At 36.3% G+C, this 21,762-nt stretch overlaps 1 protein-coding gene across 26 annotated transcripts in view; it reads right to left on the minus strand.

The window, feature by feature from the left end:
• cast (calpastatin) overlaps positions 1–21,762 on the minus strand; it is a 75,578-nt gene that overhangs the window by 14,121 nt on the left and 39,695 nt on the right. For 7 of the 26 annotated variants that reach the window (XM_049466134.1, XM_049466114.1, XM_049466115.1 and 4 more), the window contains 15 exons: positions 18,424–18,624; positions 16,572–16,700; positions 15,774–15,875; positions 13,879–13,923; positions 13,651–13,758; positions 12,282–12,362; positions 11,332–11,382; positions 9,693–9,776; positions 8,386–8,547; positions 6,395–6,526; positions 5,408–5,452; positions 5,158–5,265; positions 4,973–5,053; positions 4,044–4,094; positions 961–1,041 (listed from right to left, as the gene is read on the minus strand). In XM_049466134.1, coding sequence (XP_049322091.1) covers positions 961–1,041; positions 4,044–4,094; positions 4,973–5,053; positions 5,158–5,265; positions 5,408–5,452; positions 6,395–6,526; positions 8,386–8,547; positions 9,693–9,776; positions 11,332–11,382; positions 12,282–12,362; positions 13,651–13,758; positions 13,879–13,923; positions 15,774–15,875; positions 16,572–16,700; positions 18,424–18,624 — 1,461 coding nt within the window. The remainder of the gene's footprint in view (positions 1–960; positions 1,042–4,043; positions 4,095–4,972; positions 5,054–5,157; positions 5,266–5,407; positions 5,453–6,394; positions 6,527–8,385; positions 8,548–9,692; positions 9,777–11,331; positions 11,383–12,281; positions 12,363–13,650; positions 13,759–13,878; positions 13,924–15,773; positions 15,876–16,571; positions 16,701–18,423; positions 18,625–21,762) is intronic. The other 19 variants (XM_049466133.1, XM_049466135.1, XM_049466137.1 and 16 more) reach the window with 17 other exon arrangements.

A 21,762-nucleotide genomic window follows, 5' to 3' on the forward strand; every position in this document is an offset into this window, starting at 1 on the left:
ATGGAGGTAGATTCATAAAAAAGACAGACAGACAGATGGATGGATTGATGAGCAGACAAATGGACCGACAGACAGACAGAAGAAAGGTTAAATGAATGGATGGATATCTGGACAGAGACAGACAGCTAGATGGGCAGACAGATGGAAAGATGGGCTGATAGACAGAAAACGAGATGTATGCATGGATTAATGTATGGATTAATAAATATACAGATGAACAGTGACAGAGAAGGACAGATAGATGGGCAGACAGACATTCATACATACAGACAAACAGGTAAACAGATGTAAAAATAGATAGATGGATAGATGGGCAGACAGATGGACAGAGAAAAGAAGGGATAAATGGAGGGATGGATGGATGGACAGACAGATGGAAAGAAAGACAGAGAAAGAGAGATAGATAGACAGAAAGAGAAACGGTTGAAAAGATAGGCAGATAGAGTAGATAAATGGATGGATGGATGGACAGATGGACAGACAGATGGGCAGAAAGAGAAACAGTTGGAAAGATTAAGAGTAAGAGTAAGGCATAAATGGATGGATGGCTGGATGGATAGATGGATGGATGGATGGATGGATGGATGGATGGATGGATGGATGAGCGAATAAGTGGATAGATGAATGGATGGATAGATAGATAGATAGATAGATAGATAGATAGATAGATAGATAGATAGATAGATAGATAGATAAAGAAATCACTAGACAAACACAGACAGACAGACAGACAGATGGGTAGATAGAGAGACATAAATTAGTGAAGACAAAAAAAGAGATAGATAGACAAAAAAGACAAACAGTTAGATACACAGGCAGATAGAGTAAGGTATAAATGGATAGATGGATGGATGGATGGGTGGATAGATGAATAGATGGATAGATAGATAAAGAAATATCTAGACAACAAAGACAGACAGACAGATGGGTAGATAGAGAGACATAAATTAGTGAATTTACCACTTCTGCTTCAGGAGCACTAGGAACTGTAGATCCGAACCCAGCAGACAGAGAGTCCAGAGCGTCATCATCTGTTAAATGCTTTCAAATAGAACATCAAATCAATTGTGAACACAGAACACACACACACACACACACACAGAAGTCCCAACACATCCTATTTAATAACCCTCTCCTACACTACAGCATACCAGAGGGACCTCAGACTGGGCGTCAGATCTGAAAGGTATGTGACACAGCAGGAAAAGAAAAGACACGCCCAAAACATTCTCTATACACACGTCCTGGAAGACAATACGCAGGAAAACCCTTTACAATCAATACACAGGCTTTTCTTTCAGAAATACTACGATAAAATATACATTTAGGTTAATCTTTTAATCAGTATTTAATTATAATGTTATATGAGACCATAGAACAATAAAAGAAACTGTGTGTGCATTTTTTACATGCTTAGACTGTATTAGAGATACAGGCTGTAGGTGTGTATGGGAACATGTGCGTGTGCAACATAAGGGAGGGTGTGGCAATTGCATTTAATTTTCTAGCAAAATGTCACAGCATTGATGAGGTCTAAACTATTTCCACGCCAGCACACACCCTTTAATAACTGTGTTAAGTGTTACTGTATTGAAGTTCTGGGTACATGAGCACATTACATAAACCCATTTCTCTCAATAATAAAAAACAATTTACTGTAAAATAAACTCCAGATCTCATTAGAATTACAATAGAAAGTATTAAAAGGGCAATTTCAATGCTTGTTGTAACTCTTCCAAATTAAACGTATTATTATTTTTTTTCTCTTTTTTCAACTCTGAATCTAATAACACAAATATTTAACTATTCAAAACAATCTTAGGCAGCTTTACTTCATTTTTTAAAAGGTTTCTAAGCCAAAGAGGGTTAAAAACTCATGTGAGATTTAAATAGCATGTTTAAAAGCAAGTCCTCTAATTTATTAGTTTTTATTTTAAAGAAATGGTTAAATGCACTTTCAAATAATTTATATTTATGACAAAAAAAATCACTTCTGTTACTGGCACTCATTCCTGTTACTGAAACTCACTCCTGTTACTGGCACTCATTCCTGTTACTGAAACTCACTCCTGTTACTGGCACTCATTTCTGTTACTGGCACTCATTCCTGTTACTGGCACTCATTCCTGTTACTGAAACTCACTCCTGTTACTGGCACTCATTCCTGTTACTGAAACTCACTCCTGTTACTGGCACTCATTCCTGTTACTGAAACTCACTCCTGTTACTGGCACTCATTTCTGTTACTGGCACTCATTCCTGTTACTGGCACTCATTCCTGTTACTGAAACTCACTCCTGTTACTGAAACTCAGTCCTGTTACTTTTTATGTTTTCAGTAACAGGAATGAGTTTTTAGCATAGAATTATCAAAAACATGAAAAAAAGCTAAATGGTGGCTATGCTAATATCATGAGGACACTGAGCACATTATAACGATTTTCCCCTAAATAAAAATGAATAAATAAGATTGAAGAATGAATTTAGGTAACAAGAATAAATGTTGAACTTGATCTCCTCAGTCATCGTTACAATAAGATCAAATATACAGAAAACCTAATGTAAATTGAATGTGAATTTAATTTTGGTCTTCCCATGATCTTCAAAAGAACTAGCTGATGTCACTTCCTGTTGTGGATGTGACTTCCTGTTGTAGAATGTTCCAGATGTTTCAGATGATCAGGGTAATATGTTACAGTAACAGGACTAAGTGAAACTCAGAGAGATGATTAAATGTGTATTTTTGACCTAAATATTGTGAATTTAGTATAAAAAAATACATCTCTAAAGGGTTTTACTAATTATATTTCATGGTGAAGTTTGTAGTTAGAGAGTGGGGGGACAGGTAACAAATGCTATTTTTTCAGTGTTCTAAGTAGTTTTTATTAATTTGTCAATTATTTATTTTACTTTTGCAATTAGGTCAGTGTACAAGAAACCGTGCTTCGTAATAAAATGTATTTTAAAGTTATTTTGTGTGTACATTTTGCATGTAATTTCATGTGGACAGAAATGGCACAGATTCGACAGAATATGCCTAAAATTTTAATAAAAAAATAAAACTTCCAGGATCCAGATTTCTCCTGAATCAATTCCCATTCAATTTACAAATTTACCAAACCAGTTTTGAAGGTGTTTTAATGAACAGCGTTATCCGCTACACAGTAATTCCACCACTTTTTTTCTGAATGTTATTCGTATTGATTCTGATATTAGTGTTTTACTGAGTTAATAAAGACTCATCGCCCAGTTCGGAGCTTTTAAACACCACATTTCACAGGAGCCGTCCATGTTTGCACAGCGCTGTTTATAGCAGCCTGGTGTAATGAGTGGCTGTGAGTGCGTGAGAGAGATCCTAACCAGCTCTTTGTGGTATTTGCTAAGCGAACAGCCCTCGGAGCGATGCAACATTCCACACAGCACAGGTACCATCATAATGCACTTCAAACAGGGAGGGTTTGGTCGCAAAACTCAAAATGGCAGGTTTAATAAGTGCTGTAAAGCTGTTTACTGTGAGCTACTGAGTATTTATTTATCTATGTTTGTGTATCTGTGTTTTTGGTTCAAAGAAAAAAAAAAAGGAATGCATGAGGCTATGCTGTTCTAAAACTTATATTAAAAATGTATTCTTATTTTAGACACCAATAAGCTTAAGCTTTGGCTTAGTATAGCTTGTTGCTAATGGTTTACAGTATAAAGCAGGATTGAAACCCATTACAATTGAATAGTGTAATTCACACATGCGTTTCTGGACAAGCTGAGAGATACAGAATAATCACTGTAAATGAAAGAAGCATGCGGACAGAGGCAGTAGAGTAACATTAGATGGTTTTACAATATCTCGTGACTCGTGAGCATCAGTGTCTGTACTTTCATTTTGAAGAAATATGTATGTTAAAAGTATCACATTCTCACTGAGAATGTATTTCTTGCAATAAATTAAATTCCACTTTCTGTAACATCCTGTAGTTTGGATTCAATTCAAATTCATTTACTGAATTGAATAAAATTCAGTATTTTGCAGCAACAAGTTAAAAAACTTACTTTGGGAACGTCTTTGGGTTTCTCTGGTTTTCCAGCAGGAGCCTTCTTTTCCTGTTTAAAATTAGAGTAAGCGTGAGTGTTAAATTCCAGCCTTTGACAACAGTTGATCAATCTAAACTTTGCAGAGGAAAGAAAAAGTGCAAGACAGCAGTGCTGGGTGGTATACTGGTTTTAATTTTGCAATTTCAGTATTTTGTGGATTAAAATATTTATTTTTGAAAAGCAATCAGTATTAACGTTGCAAACATATATATTTTCTTCTATATCTTCTATATCTTCTAAGTTCTATTTTTGATATGTAGCACAATACACCTTGCGTTGCTTTGAAATGTGCAAACGGCATGAATAAATTCTCTTAACTAATCATGGGTGTGGTTAATTTTGGGCGTAACGTGAAATAAACCAATCATTTTGCCAGTCATCACTTTTTTTAAGAGGCAGGTGAGCTCTGAGTTTGGCACGTTCGTATCTTAACAGTGCGGCACTTTTATAGGAATGGACTCTGATAATTGACTGTTGTCAGGGTTTTAATCAGTCAGTGGAGCATATGTATTTTCCACCAAACAAATATATAGAAACATGGGAGAAATTTACTTGAACACACCTCAGGTTCAGACCACCACACCAGACCATCAGTGTAGATTTATTCCTAAACTCTGGCGCTATTTTAACAGTGCTAGTTTAACGCAAGGCATGAACATAGATTGCTGATGGGGTTTAAGATAGGCCCCTTACATTTTAAAAGACCATGAAACCAAAGAATCTTAAAAATATATATATATTATTAATATTAATAAACGTGATACAAAAGTTCAGTCATACCGCCCAGTACTACAACACAGGGATGATGACACTATTGCTATTGTTAAAATATTGTAAAATAATGCTACAACTATAACAGCACACAGACTGGTGTATTACACACTGACCATATCCTCCTTCCTGTATCCAGGTGGCAGAGTGAAATCATGCTCCCCACAGCGTTTAGCCTCTTTTGAGGTTAGGCCAGGCTGAGACATGCAACACACATACACACACTGTTATAAACACACATTCCACCGCACAGCAGACAAGTGTGTACACACACACACGAAAGCATGCAGAGCCTCTGTACCTCTTTAACTTCAGGTCCAGTGTATTTAGGAGGTTTAGGAGCGAGAGGTTCTGATGAGGGTAAGCTGCCGGCCAGAGCATCAAACGGATCTCCAGCAGCCGCCGCCGCCTGCGCAGACAGCAGTTCAGCATCGCACATGCAAACGGGCATGCTCACAAACACACACCAACACAGACACAAGCACAAACACAGGCACAGGCAACCTCACGCTCACACTGTTAATAATAAAAATCAATCAGAGCCGACTCACCGGAGCGCTGGCCTTAGCTGCTGGAGGAGATACTGCTGCCTGAACCTGCAGAGAAACGCAGAGAAAAAAAAAAAGAGATTTTTTCATTTTACTGCCAAAAATAAAGGTTCTTTAATTTTTGTAAAGTGTAAAAAAAAAGTCCTCTTTCCACCTCTTTACACCTTTAAAAGATTCTTCAGTATTTTTTTAATTATTTAAAAAAAATCTGCATTGTAGAATAATACTAAAATCATTCAAACTATGAACAAAAAATTATATGGGATTATTAAATAAACAAAAAAAGTGTTAAACAAACCAGGAGATTTTTTTTATATTTTACATTTTCTACTTAATTCTTAATCCTAATTTCAATTAAAGTTATTTTTTTAAAAGACTAACTTTTAATTTTAAAAGAGAAAAACAAAAACAAAAAACAATTACTAAACTAATTACCTTTAAAACATGTCTGTAAATAAACATTAAAAATCTAAACAACAGCTTATTTAACAATGTACAATATATGTACCGGTATGTATATTTTGACGAGGTCAAACAAACGCCTTGTATCTCTATTTTTGGTGTTATTTTTTATTTTTTTATTTTTGGTGTTAGGTGACAATCAAAAAGATATTGCAAAATGTGCAAAATATTACGGTACATGAACCAATATGTATACTACACCCCACCATATATTTGCCCACTCCTTATCCAACCCAAACTTCCTTATAAACTTCCAATAGTATTATTTGGCACATATATTCTTAATATTTTAAAACAGTACGTTGTAAAAGGAGTGGCTGAAAACATTTTAAGCACATTAAAAAATCCAAAACCACCTGAAAATACATTTACTGTTACATTCCTTATACTAAATGTACATGTAACATACATTAAATGCCTTTTCTAACAGAAGAAAAAAAAAATCAAAAGTATATGCATGAGGAGAAACGTAAATTTCACAAGCAGGCCCTCTAATATTTTAAAATGCATCCCGATCCTTTAAAATACCTTGGCTTCTTTAGATTTAGCATCATCCTTTTGGGCAGTAGCTGCAGGAACATTAGCTGGAGCAGAAGGTTTAGCTGCTCCGCTGGGTGCTGCTTTGGGAGGTTCTGATTTGGAGGACGGAATCGTGGTGCTCTATTTGAAGAATACGTGTAATTATCAGTCACATGACTGCAGGTAGAACCACACAACCCAAACCGAAACGAAGCAGCCCATTGGCCCAAAGACAAGGAAGAAGACCTTAACTTAAGACTGCCGCAATGAAGCCAAAGTCAATGTGCCACAAAAAACATGGCTGTTCGAAAATCATGAAGCAGCGAATCATTCCAGGAAAGAAACACCACCCCAGACCATTTTTACTAAAGCAGATTCTTTACAGTTGGTTGCTAGGTGGCTGCTAAGGTGTTGCTATGGTGTCCATGGTGGGTGCTATGGTGTTGTCAACTGGCTGGTTGGTGCTTATTTGGATGTCCAAGCTGGTTGCCAAGCTGTTGCTATGGTATCTGTGTTGGTTCCTATGGTGTTTCTAAGTGGTTACTATGTCATTGATATGATGTCGCCAGGTGATTGCTAAGGTGTTGCTAGGTGGTTGCTAAGGTGTTGCTATGATGTCCATGGTGGTTGCTATTGTGTTGCTAACTGGCTGGTTGGTGGTTACTTGGGTAATGGTAGATGGTTGCTAATGTGTTGCTAATGTGTCCACAGTAGTTGGTAAGGTGTTGCTATGGTATCTGTGTTGGTTCCTATGGTGTTTCTAAGTGGTTACTAGGTCGTTGATAAGGTGTTGCTAGGTGGTTGCTAAGGTGTTGCTATGGGGTCCATGGTGGTTGCTATGGTGTTGTTAACTGGCTGGTTGGTGGTTACTTGGGTTATGGTAGGTGGTTGCTAAGGTGTTGCTATTTGTTGCTATTTGTGTTGGTTCCTATGGTGTTTCTAAGTGATAACTTGGTTGTTGATAAGGTGTCGCTAGGTGGTTGCTAAGGTGTTGCTTTGGTGTTCATGGTGGTTGCTCTGGTGTTGCTAACTGGCTGATTGGTGGTTACTTGGGTGTTGGTAGGTGGTTGCTAAGGTGTTGCTATAGTAAGGAAAGAAACACCACTCGAGACCATTTCCACTAAAGCAGATTCTTCACAGCAGCAGATATAAAATACAAGCCAATAAGATGAAAGAGAATACGGAGATCATGCAAAGCGATGAATCCAAACCACGTTCAGCCAATCACCAACAAGCCTACCACACCAGATACAGTACAGTGCTGTCTATAATGTTCCAGATAAAAACATATTTTATTTGAGATTTTAACCAATCCAACCAATCAGACATGCTTAAAATACACATTCTTGGATGGTTGCTATGGTGTTGCTACGTAGTTGCTAAGTTGCTGCTATGATATCCGTACTGGTTCCTAGATATGCTACCTACAATATATAGTTATGCCTCAAACCTGAAATATAAATACGGCTGAATATATATTTAATGTTAACTGTCAAAGGAACATTAGGAAAAATATATATTGAGTTTGTTAATTGCAAATTAACTCCCAAAAGGGGCGTTTCCTAATAAAAGTATTTTTATTTGCCTGAAAACTTTGTCCTGTGTTTTATTGTATTCAAAAACCTGATTAATTAAAGGAAAACTTTCAAAATAATAAAATAATCCTTCAAATTTGCATATTGATGATGCATTGACTTAATAAATTATAATACATTTCTGTCCTCTACACAAAAGTAGATGGTAGTATTGGTATTGGTATTGGTATCGGCAATACTGTCCCTGTATTTACTGGGTATTGTATCAATACCAAATTTTGCAGTATCGCACAGCCCTTAATTATAAATCGATATAATCTGGAATGTGTACATTAATAACGTCTGATTAGTCTGATTTAAAATATTAAACTCAATATTGAACTTGAAACCAAGAGAAGGTGTGTCTTTATCCCATTTACAGACGGCACATCTGGCTTAAACATGCCTCATACTCATGGTGAATACCTGAACCGTATCTTTAACAGTATCTTTGGGCTTTACTGCGTCTGAAGCAGGTTTTCCTATCACACTTCCTGCACCTGCTGCTCCTTTTCCTGCTGCTCCACCTGCTGCTCCACCCCCTGCACTCACAGGTGGAGCAGCTTTAGCAGAAGAGGTGGGTGGAGTCTGCGATTAACCACATTAAAACCACATTAAAACCACACATGATCAAGCATGAACTCGTCCAGGAACAGTCAGACGTGAGTAAATAGGGGTGTGGCTAAACATGCAAAAACAGCGAGGGTCCATAGCCAACAGGATTTAATTACACAGATCAGTGCAAAATTACATTATCCAATCAGTTTTTTTTTTTTTTTAATTTTATTTCAAATTTTTCCCATTTTTCTCCCCAATTTACACGGCCAATTACCCAACCCACTCATTAGGACTCCCCCTATCACTAGTAATGCCACAACACACCAGGAGGGCGAGACTAACACATGCTTCCTCCGATACATGTGAAGCCAGCCACCGCTTCTTTTCGAGCTGCTGCTGATGCAGCATTGCCGAGCAGCCAGCGCGCTTGGAGGAAAGCACAGCGGCTCGGCTCCGGTACATCAGCTCACAGACGCCCTGTGCTGCAGACATTACCCTAGAGTGATGTGGGGAGAGAGCGCCATCTACCCACCCAGAGGGAGCAGGGCCAATTGTGCTCCCTCTGAGCACCGGCAGCTTGATGGCAAAGCTGCATGAGCTGGGGTTCGAACCTGCGACCTCCTGCTCATAGTGGCAGCGCCTTAGACCGCTGGACCACTCGGCGCCCTATCCAATCAGTTTTTGATACATTCACACTTCCCACTCCTACAGTTCTGTTAAATAGGTAAGCTTGCTAGATAGTGAACACATGCATATAAAAAATGGGAAAACAATACCACGACTGTATTTAATGTATTTGGTATTTTGGATGATCACAAGCCATCAAAAATTATCTTTGTTACATGGTATTCTGTATTTACAGCTCTGGAAAAAAATAATAAAAAAAAAACACTTAAAATAACGAGTTTCTTTGATTTTACTTAATTGAAAACATCTGGAATATAATAGGAATATAAGAGGAAGATGGATGATCACAAGCCATCAAACCAAACTGAACTGCTTCATCTCATCCAAAAGTAGCGTGTAAGACTGGTGGAGGAGAACATGTTCATTTTATTCAAACATAAACCTATGAATAGCAAAATCAGGGAAACTGATTCAGAAACTGAAGTGCTCTCTTCATTTTTTTCCAGAGCTGTATTTGTATTTTGAATTCATGAATATACTGGACTTACTGCTTGTGATTTTGGTGCACTTGGAGCTGCAGACGATACAAAACCGGCAGTGAGAGATTCCAACATCTCATCATCTGTTAGAGGCTTTCAGAGGCGACATCAAGAGACAAACAGACACATAGACAAAATACAAACAAACAAACAAAGATTAATTACAAGAAAATAAATCATTATTCATTGTTCAGATTTATACCACAGTAAATGCAGTTTGGACACTCTTGTGCAAACAATATGTGGTTAGGAGAATTTTTGAGCAAAAATATGTAAACAAATCTTATATATGTGATATTTTTTGCAGATGTGAGTCTCTATAGAAGATACATTATATGGATACAAGTATGAGGACACTTGATAATTCACTGCCTCTTACAAAATCAAGGGAATTAAAAGAGAGTTCATCATTTCTACTAGATTTTATTCAAGGCCTTCCTATAAGATCAGCTCTGGCTTCTGTGATTTTAGTATTTAAGTACAGTAATGAAGTAAAAAAATACTCCAGTAGATACAGATACAGCATTTTAGTACTTAAGTGCAGTAGTGATGTAACAAATATTACTCCAGTAGAGTACAGATACAGTAATTCAGTACTTAAGTACAGTAGTGAAGTTTTTTTACTCCCTTACTATCCATCTCTGCATATGATTGTATTTTTTTGTTGTATGTTTCCACAGGAGGGCGCCTCGGGATTAGAAACAGATTTTAAAGCTGTGTGTTTTACAGCAGGAAAAGTACAGACACACCCCAACACATACCAAAACACACACTGACTGAAACCCTGTATCCAAATACACCACCGAATCCTACAACCAATAAACTAGGCTTTTGATTTTAGTACATTGTATTTAATAAACAAAAACATTGCATATATTTCCTAACCATTAATTTTCTCCATAATGAAACCCTATAGTATGAAGTAAACTGTAGATTATTTATATGTTAGAATAGTAAGTAGACACTATTAGTGCATCTGCAATCAAGATAATAGTGTGAACTAATGCCTTGATAAATATCTGTACCATTTTTTTTTTTACAACACTGTGCGCACACACACACACAAACACACACAAACACACCTTAGCTTAAACCAGGGTGTGTACTCTTAAAAGTAAAGCTGTTCTGACCTGCCTGTTGTACGAGAAAACAGAAGCCTTTTACAAAAATGAAAGTCTTTCTTGGATTGCACTGATGAAAATATATTTACATATATGGAAACTGTGTACAGACTTTTTTAACTACAATATACTGTCTCGCTGCTGCATTTATTTGACTCTAATTTCTTAGACAAGTAGAATTTTTTTTTCTTATGTTTCACGTTACTTTCTTGGTATTTTGGGGCTTTAAATATTCTGAATTGATTTGTTATGTAAATGTCTCAATTCTCTGCCGTCTTTTTACTGCAAAGTTTAATCCAATAAATAAATAACAAATTAATAAATTCATTACATACAATAAGAATTGTGAATACCAACACAATGACAATTATACATTCATAAATGGTTAAGTAATTTACATTAAATAAATGAATAAATGTGCAATGCTATTAAGATGAAAATAATAGTAGATTTATCACATCGTTCAGCTTCACAACACGAGATAATAAAAAACTGGGGAAGAAGAAGAAGAAAAAAAGCCTCCTTACCTTGGCAACTTCCTTGGGCTTCTCTGGTACTCCAGCAGGACTCTTCTTCTCCTGGTGAGTTTAGAGAAAATGAGACAATTCAGTTTCTGTATAAGCATGAATACAGTGGTTACATATCTTCCTTTTCTACAAAAATTAGGTGTCGGCCATGTTGTCGATTTTGTCTCAGACTGCCTTTATTGAGTTTATAGTAAAGCCTAAAGGTCCAGACGCAAAGTAGATTTTTCCCACGCTAAAAGTGCAGTTTGTGTATTTTATTATCAAACCTTTTTAATTTTATCAAACCTTCATTTGTATATTAAGACTAACCAAATCTACTATGGTCCAGTTTAACCTCAGAGTTGCTGCAAGAGAGTCAGCACAGGCCCTATTTTGGCTGTGGTGGCGGTTTATTGCTATTTCAGGGGCGCAGCTACCTAAATTTGTCCAAAGCTTCTCAGCAGAGGAAACGGACCTGCACACTCACACTGTAAATGTGTTTATCTCCACACCTTAAATGTACTTTTTCAGTGTAGATATATATTCACTAACACCAATGCTATTTAACTTATGGCCCAGGCTGTCAGCTACTGCATTTCTTAGTGTAGCCCCAGCTTCTTATGGTAAAGCAGAACAAGGTTTTAAAAGCTAAAATAAAACATGTTCCAATATCAGCACAAGGATTATAAGCTCTTGTACTGAAACACAGGAGATGGAAAGGCAGTTTAGAGGAGAAAAATAAGAACATGATGGGCGCAGCAACAAGTCATACCGCAATCAGCCAGCAGAGGCACTAGACCTGTGGTGGTTTCAATGTTTAGAGACTTTGGAAGCACTGTCTATGCATTTATATGCAGTCATTGTTTGAAACAAAAGATAAAAGTAACAGTAATATACAATAGTACAAATACTAAAAAAATAAAATCTGTGATGCAGCATTTAAACAAGTGTGTGGCTCCTGCCAGACTGACCATATCCTCCTTTCTGTATCCCGGGGGCAGTGTGTGCTCTTTCTCCCCACAGCGTTTAGCCTCTTCTGAGGTTAGGCCAGACTGAGACATGCAACACACACACACACACACACTGTTATAAACACACATTCCAATATAACACGGGATGCACTGAAATGAACATTTTTGGCCCAAACAGAAATTAGCCAATTTTTTTTTCAGCACTGCATTAATGTACAAGATCAAATCTGCTTTTTTTTTTTTTTTTAAGTTTGTTGGGGTAGAAGGGTAAGGTGAAGTTTTGGGCTACATCTCCATCAAACAAAGTGTTATAAGGAAATTACATTAATCACTGCATTATCTGAGTTGAATCTGAATCTGTTTTTATGTATTAAGGCTCTTTACTTGATAACAAGCATGAAAAAATCTCGCAGATAGCAGCTAAATTACCTGTTCCACCTTAACCCTTGTGTGGTGTTCGGGTCTGTGGGACCCGTTTTCATTTTTCATCAAATGATACTAAAAAAATATATTTTCTAACTCAAACTCATTGGCATTGGCTCATTTTTTTGTGAAAAACATATATCAAAACACATTTTCGATAAACACACACTGTACACCCCCCCCCCCCCCCCACACACACACACATTTATATTACATACAGTATGTTTGGCCAAGGGCTAATAAACATTGCTTCATTTGTAAATTTGAAACTAAACAAATTTTCTACTCATATCTTGAGTTTAATTCATTTTCTTTTACATTTTATTTAAAAACTAATAAAAAAAAGAGTGGCACTTTTTAAAAGAAAAGTAACATAAGAAAGGTAAAGGGCAAATATTAACCATGTAAGCTGTTTATATTGCTTGCAATTTAGGTGAAGCAAGCATGTGTAAAGCATTTTAATGTAAAATTGCTTAATTTTGTTGAATTAAATACAAGTAACAAAGTAAAGGAGTAACAAAAATATGAACACCACACAAGGGTTAAATAGTATAGAAATGACATTCTGTCACCTGTTTAATATACAAGCTGCATGTAAGGATGAAGGGGTCTGTTTACTGTTTGTAAATCGCTCAAATAATTTAAAGAATATTAAGATTATTAATTTTGTACAATATCGCTCAGCCCTACTTGAAGGGCTGTCTGATTTATTAGGGAGAGGATGAGGAAGAAATAATGAGATTGGACCTTAAAATAATTGAGTCATTGTTTTATATTGTTTAAATCAGACAAACACAGAAAGTGATGTTTTTGCCATTTTTTGGCCAAATAATTTTGATTGCAAAATATTCAGTGCATCCCTAAACACACCAAAACATGCGGCACTTATAAACCAGTGAGATCACACTCATAGAAACACATTTATTTAATATCTCCAGTCTCCTACCTCTTTAACTTCAGGTCCAGTGTATTTAGGAGGTTTAGGAGCGAGAGGTTCTGATGAGGGTAAGCTGCCGGCCAGAGCATCAAACGGATCTACAGCAGCCGCCGCCGCCTGCGCAGACAGCAGTTCAGCATCGCACATGCAAACGGGCATGCTCACAAACACACACCAACACAGACACACACTCTGAAAAACACTTAAAGAGAAAAGAAATGTAAAGAGACGACTCACCGGAGCGCTGGCCTTAGCTGCTGGAGGAGGAACTTCCACCTGGACCTGCAGAACAGAACAGGATTACTGTCCTGCGGTCCTGATGAGAGCCAGTTTCATCATAACGGTTTTGATGGTCTTTGCGACTACACTTTCAAGCTCTTATGTTTTTTTCTTTACTTAGTTGAGTAAATATTCACTATTCACTGTATACCTGTAACTCTACCTCTTCACTACTTTACTTTAACTGATGCTCTCAGACACTTTATTAAGAGACAACAATTCAAGGTAAATTAACTCTTGATGAGTTCAGCACAGCTGTTAACTGAAAGCCTGCATTCCAGGAGACTCCACCTCATAAAACTGACTGAGAAAATCCAGCAGAGATGTGCAAAACTGTCTAATTTAAGCAAGATTTGCTACTTTGAAGAATCTGAAATATAAAACATATTCTGGTTTGTTTAATAGTTTTTTAGTTTTCTAAATAATTTACTTTCCATATGTTTTTCTTCCTAGTTTGGATGACTTTCGTATAACCGTAATCTACAGTATAATGCAGAACATTGTAAAGTGTGTCCAAACTTTTGACTGGTACTGTATAGACAGCTCTGGAAAAATAAAATTAAGAGACCACTTCAGTTTCTGAATCATATTCTATAAACTACAGACAACATTTCTCCCAAATTCCACATAAAAATATTCTTATTTAGAGCATTTATTTGCTTAAAATGAGAAATGTCTGAAATAACAAAAAAGATACAGAGCTTTCAGACCTCAAATAATGCAAAGAAAACAAGTTCATATTCATGAGTTTTAAGAGTTGAGAAATCAATATTTGGTGGAATAACCCTGTTTTTTAATCACAGTTTTTTTTTAATCATGCATCTTGGCATCATGTTCTCCTCCACCAGTCTTACACACTGCTTTTGGATAACTTTATGCTGCTTTACTCCTGGTGTAAAAATTCAAGCAGTTCAGTTTGGTGGTTTGATGGCTTGTGATCATCCATCTTCCTCTTGATTATATTCCAGAGGTTTTCAATTTGGTAAAAACAAAGAAACTCTTCATTTTAAGGTGGTCTCTTATTTTTATTTTCCAGAGCTGTATATAGATAGATAGATAAATATAAAAAGATGGAACATTAAGCTGCAAATTAAATACAAAGAAAGATACTTAATCTTCAGAAATGAGGCCCATACGTATGGAACTCTAATATTTTTATATAATAATTTTATTAGACAAAAAGTTAATCTGTATGTTTATATGTATATAAACATTTAAAAATATTCAGACAAAAGGTAGCAGCTGTGTTTTATATATAGAGCTATAATAGTGCAGAGTCATACAGTGCCATAGCAATGACAGAATAAACAATAAAATGTATTTTTTGTGCAATTCTGAGGTGTGAAAAGCAGCAGACTGTGAACAACAGGGTGAGAACTGTTAATGAGAACTGTTAATAAAGTGTGACAGAATCCACAGTAGTGATAAAATACAGCAAGGACATCCACCACTGTATACAAATCACTGTATTAAGATTTTAACATTAGCATAGCTGAAATTTGGGCGTCTTGAGGAGCTTAACCCTCCCTCTCACTAACTATCTGTCCAAAAAAATCCCATTATTTGCTAAGAAAACTGAAATACAAGACTGTCCAGATACACATGTCTGCGATTGTCCATGTAGATGTTGCCATTCTCCCTTTTCTCCATATGTAACACCAGTTATAAAAATGAGTCCATCGCTATGGAAGAGTCTCCCATCCAGTTTTGAAGACACAGAGCACAGAACAAGAAGTGAAGCAAGACAAGAATGTGTAGAAAAAGGACGAAACTGCTCCAAGAATAACTGTTTTATTTATTTCCATTAAGAACAGACAGCTTTTCTGAAGCATATCCTCAAAAAAAGAAAATACCTTAGCTTCTTTTGGCTTTGCATCGTCCTTTTTGGCAGCGCTTCCAGCTCCGATGGTTGTCACTTTAGAAGGTTCCGGTTTGGGGGATGGGATGCTGGTGCTCTATTAGCAGCATATATGCAATTGTTACACCACTGACTCAACAATTAATTCAACAATTAAGCTAGAAGACCATTTCTTGCCAAAAAAAGCAAAAATAAGAGTGCTATAGATGATGCCATAGAAGAACTTTATAGATCATTTTCAATGTTACATTAACAAACATTTTGTAAGCCCTACAATAATTAGTATATGCCTTTTGTGCATTTTGACCCACACAAGGCATGCTTTTTGTGCCCTCGCGATACCAAATACACATAGACACACCCTATTAATCGGTGCACTATAGATCGCTAAAATAGGGCCGGCCCTACATCTTTTACAAAAATGGTTCTTGTATGGCATCCCTCAAGGAACAATTTGTAGCCCCTGCCCAATCTTCTTAGAGATGCTCTGAAGTCCTGTTGATGGCTCCCAAAGTTCTGCTCATAGCTCAGTGAGGAAAAGTAAAATGATCCATGCATGAAAGAACCAAGTATCCATGAATAGAAGTCAGAAGGCCATGGTGCAGAACAAAAGGCCAGGTAGAGAAACACCAATCCCGCATTCCTTCTTTCTTCTCATTCTTACTGAAGCCCAGCACCAGGAAGTGAAACAGCATTCAAAGATAATGCATATTGATCCATTGAAGCAATTAAGAAGCTAGAACATACATCTCAGAAGCACAGAGATCCTGGTTCTATCAGGCCACTTTTATACCTGTGGTTTGTCTTTTGAAGTATCTTTGGGTTTAACTGGGTCTGTAGTGGTGGGCTTCCCTGTTAGCCCACCCGCCGCTCCGCTCCCTGTGCTCACAGATGGAGCTTTATCAGGGGTGATGGATGGAGTCTGTGACCAACAAACACGTGTGAAAGCTGCCAATCTGAATTTTGAGCAGACGTGGCCATGCACAAACTTGCTGAAAGGAACTTTCAGTGGAAAGCGCAGGAGATGCGTGGTGGTGAACATGCGAGAAGGAGCATTTAAAAACCAGAGAAATGTAAAGAACAGCTTCAGGAACGTTAAGAGAGACTCTAAAACGTTAAAACAAGTGCCTACATCTTTTAATATACAGTGGAGTTTAAACGTTTGTGAACCTTTTAGAATTACTTGGATGGTCCATTTTATGGCCTTGTTGATGCTCTAAAATCAACCATACCTTAATCAACCCTTACATCTAACCCTACACCTAACCCTAACCTTGACCCTTAATCAACCCTAAAATCTAACCCTACACCTAACCCTAACCTTAAACCTTAATCAACCATACAATTGAACCCTACACCTAACCCTTAGCCTAAAAAGATATTTAATATGTTTAGGATTTTTTTTTTTTTCTTATCTACTTTTGTGAAAAAAAATCTGATGACGTTTTATGTCAAAATAATGAGAAAATATAAAAAATTTGGTAACACTTTACTTGGATGGTCCATTTGATGGCATCTTTGATGCACAACTGACATTCACCTAAGCTTAAAATCTAACCCTAACCTATATATATGGCTCTGAAAAAAATGAGACCACATCATGATGAGCTTCTTTGTTTGACCAAATTAAAAACCTCTGGAAAAAAATCAAGAGGAAGGTGGATGATCACAAGCCATCAAACCACCAAACTGAACTGCTTGAATTTTTGCACCAGGAGTAAAGCAGCATAAAGTTATCCAAAAGCAGTGTGTAAGACTGGTGGAGGAGAACATGACGCCAAAATGCATGAACTTGTTTTCTTTGCATTATTTGAGGTCTGAAAGCTCTGCATCTTTTTTGTTATTTCAGTCATTTCTCATTGTTTTTGCTAATAAATGCTCTAAATAACAATATTTTTATTTGGAATTTGGGAGAAATGTTGTCTGTAGTTTATAGAATAAAACAACAATGTTTATTTTACTCAAACATAGGGATAACATTTAAATGAATTTAACAAAATCTTATCTAAAAATTTGATGATATTTATTCTAAACTCTTCAGGATTTATTCTAATCCGACAGCGTCACATTTTTGCCGATCACAGATATGTATTTTTGGATTATTTTCCTCAATAAATAAAATACTAAATTACAAAACTATTTTTTTTCTTGTTTTTAAAATTGATTCTACTTATCTACTTTTGATTAAAATATTTCAACATTTTAGGACAAATTTACGCAGAAATACAGCAAATTGTAAAGGATTCACAAACTTTCAGGCACCACTGTATAGAGCAATGCACCATCACTACACCACCAACATTTACTGTAAACCTCACTGTAAAAGTCCCGCCTCTAGCATGGATGAGTGAAGTGACGAAACCAGTTTGATGCATCAGTATCAGGAACATTAAACAAACCCACAAGCAAAACAGAGATCCAGAGAACCAAGGACATGACAAGCATGAGCTGAAGAAGAGCTCAGGCCTGAAGACTGAAACTGGATTTATGAAGAGTGAAAAGGTTAACCCCCCCGAGGGAAAGGAGTTATGAAGTTATGTAGGGATGAAGGGATGAAGCGCTGTGGTGAGAAGCACAGTTGTGGAGATATTAAAGGGAAATTGAGGGAAGAATCCACCAGTCCCAGACGACACATGGAGGTCTACCTTTGGTGAGACTTTAGAAGACCCGCTCTGGGAGCTCAGACCACCGGCTGCTCCTGCAGAACCTCCTCCGCTGACCTTCGCTCCTGCAGACGCCCCTGCGCTCACTGCGGCTGCAGTGCTGGCTGCAGTGCTGGCTGCAGTAGTGGCTGCAGCAGGCTTTGCAGCAGAACCTGCAGTGGATGATGCTGATGCAGCTCCTTTCTGCAATGCAGATATGCAACTGTCTATCATAGAGGTTCTCAAGCTTCTTAGATCATCAGGTACCACAATTATGATCAAACTAAAGCCCTGGATACACTACACAACTATTAATGTGGTAACAGATCTCACACTTCTCCTAGTATTTTTGTAATAACAATATTCTTGGTGAATATACTACTGCGACAAAATTTATATCAAAGTTTTATTTAGTATAAATGTTTTATAAATCAGTAAAAATAAAAACTTGACTTGATTTTGTGTAAAATAATAACAGTGTAACAAAATGTAAAATGTAGATATTTAGGGCATGCATATAAACAAAAATCAAAAATACAATACTGACTGCATTTAAGAATATTGCTATTATCATGGTATAATTTGTTTTACTGTATTAGGATTCTTTGCAATATTAGAGTGTATGACACAATAAAGTACAACCCTATACACTAGGGGTGGGCGATAAGGTATTTTTGCAATAATGATACTCATGTTGATATGACAAAACACTGAATTAAAAAAAAAATATTTCAAGAATACACTACTGCAACAAAATAAAAATTAAATGTTATTATCATATACAATATGATATGGCACACCCCTAACTTAAATATTAAAAATTACAAGAATAGTGTCAGATTTGTTAATGATCCAGAATGTCATACTAATCATATTAATAATGCACTCCAAAAATCTCCATATATCCAGGATTAAAATAAAAAATGATACTGGACAGATATAATCTCTAGTCTCCAGTAGATATATAATGGGAAATGAGAACAGTGTGAATTTTTCTTTTGCTAAAAACAGCAAAAAAGTAGAACCCTTATTACCCTTATTATTTCAGGGTATAATATCGTAGCAGATTTTAGACTGTTTAGATTGTTTATCTCACACTCATCCATCACTCACTAATAACCAGGCTTAAAACACTACTAGGTATGAGTGATATGGCCCAAAAATATCATAATATTTTAGTATAGTTGCTATTTTTAAAAGTTTTATTTAGTATAAATGTGAGTAAAGTAACCGAACAACAAACATTTACCACAAAACTAATCTGCAGCATATTTAGTGCATGCATATAAACTATAAACAAACAAAAAAACTAAATAAACTAAATAGCAAACAAATACAAATTTGAAAATATTCAAGTATATTGCTATTATCATGATATAATTTTTTACTGTATCAAGATTCTTTGTGATATTATAGTGTATGACACAATATGGAACACCCCTACTATACACTACATGACTAAAATGAACGGAACACACCCAAAACAAAACACCCAAATTCACTTTAACTAGTAAAGAAAGCACAACAATTTGCTGTGATCAGCATCTGTTCCAGGCTTTGTGCTGACCCAAAACAGAAGTAACAAGAAAAACATTTTTGGGTGAGAAAACAGGGTTAGAACTGTCTGTACAAGCTGAAACTGAGAAAATCAGCTGGAACGGAGAAAAACTGGGCTCTGTGGAGGCTGTGCTACATACAAGGCTGATATTAGCTTCCTATTATTTCCATTCCACCTTAAAAAGTGCAGCAGCATGGGACCTGTACTAGTGCCAGAGTGCAGCTGCCTCATTATTTTAAGGGGCAGCTAAAATTTCAAAAAGGCAAAAAAAAAGGGAGGGGTAATTTGGGAGGGCACTGAGTGATGTATGGGTTTAGAGTCAGGGCAGAAGGAACAGCTGATTGGCATGTAGTTTAGGATGCAATTTTGTATATATTTTATTTAGCTGACTTTCACTTCTTAATCAACATTTAACACTATAAACAACATCCTTAATAGCAAAAAAAAAACATTTAAGCAGTACCCAAAACATACTACTATTTATCAATCTGTCAGCTGTTCTGAGAGCTAGAAAACAGGAATTTAACAATAAGGCTAAACAGGAGAACTCAAACTGCTGTGGGTCACCATGACAAAACAAGGGCAACTGGGTAGAATTCTGTTTTTAAACAAAAAGAGGGAAATGAGTCAGAAGGCAGATTCCTCTCCAGGGAAACGCCATGTTCTGTTATCCAGCCTGACTGAACATCCACAGATCCCACAGATTCCAGCTCCCCCCAGCGACTAGAGGATAGCGGTTACCACACCAGCAACACAGACTTCGAAGAAATGCTCTTTTAACCAGATTTAATTACTCTGTAAAGAAATAGCATTAATTAGCATGAATTAGCAGGTCTGTTAGTAGCCATTAATATTCTGTTGCATTAACATTCAGCTCACATGAACAGCTGAACTAATAATGCTTTAATAAACATTAATATCCTGCACATTATAATATACATGGATGGAATACTGTAGATGCAAATTTAACAATAGGGATACATTTTTTAACTTTGTGCCAATATTCACAACAATTGACTTTTTTAATCTAATCAATTAAATACAGCTCTGGAAAAAAATAAGAGACCACTTCAGTTTCTGAATCAGTTTCTCTGATTTTGCTATTTATAGGTTTATGTTTGAGTAAAATGAACATTGTTGTTTTATTCTATAAACTACAGACAACATTTCTCCCAAATTCCAAATAAAAATATTATCATTTAGAAATGATTGAAAAAAAAAAGATGCAGAGCTTTCAGACCTCAAATAATGCAAATAAAAAATAAGTTAATATTCATAAAGTTTTAAGAGTTCAGAAATCAATATTTGGTGGAATAACCCTGTTTTTTAATTACAGTTTTTTTTTCATGCATCTTGGCATCATGTTCTCCTCCACCAGTCTTACACACTGCTTTTGGATAACTTTATGCTGCTTTACTCCTGGTGCAAAAATTCAAGCAGTTCAGTTTGGTGGTTTGATGGCTTGTGATCATCCATCTTCCTCTTGATTATATTCCAGAGGTTTTTAATTTGGTAAAATAAAATAAATTCATAATCTTTAAGTGGTCTCTTGTTTTTTTTCCAGAGCTGTACATTTTATCCCATTGTGATTAGCAATTAGGGCACCAAATCTAATTTTATTCACTGGATACAATTGTCTCCTATTTTCTCCACTGGAAAGGGGAGTTTTGGGACACTGTCAAGTAGGGGTGCCTCTTATTTTATTTAATATTTGTATTAGTTAATATAGTTAATAAATCAGATTTAAGACCTTAGAAATGCTATACTTTACAGCAAATGATGTA

This window comes from Astyanax mexicanus, chromosome 17 (assembly GCF_023375975.1).
Source record: "Astyanax mexicanus isolate ESR-SI-001 chromosome 17, AstMex3_surface, whole genome shotgun sequence".
NCBI lineage: Eukaryota > Metazoa > Chordata > Actinopteri > Characiformes > Acestrorhamphidae > Astyanax > Astyanax mexicanus.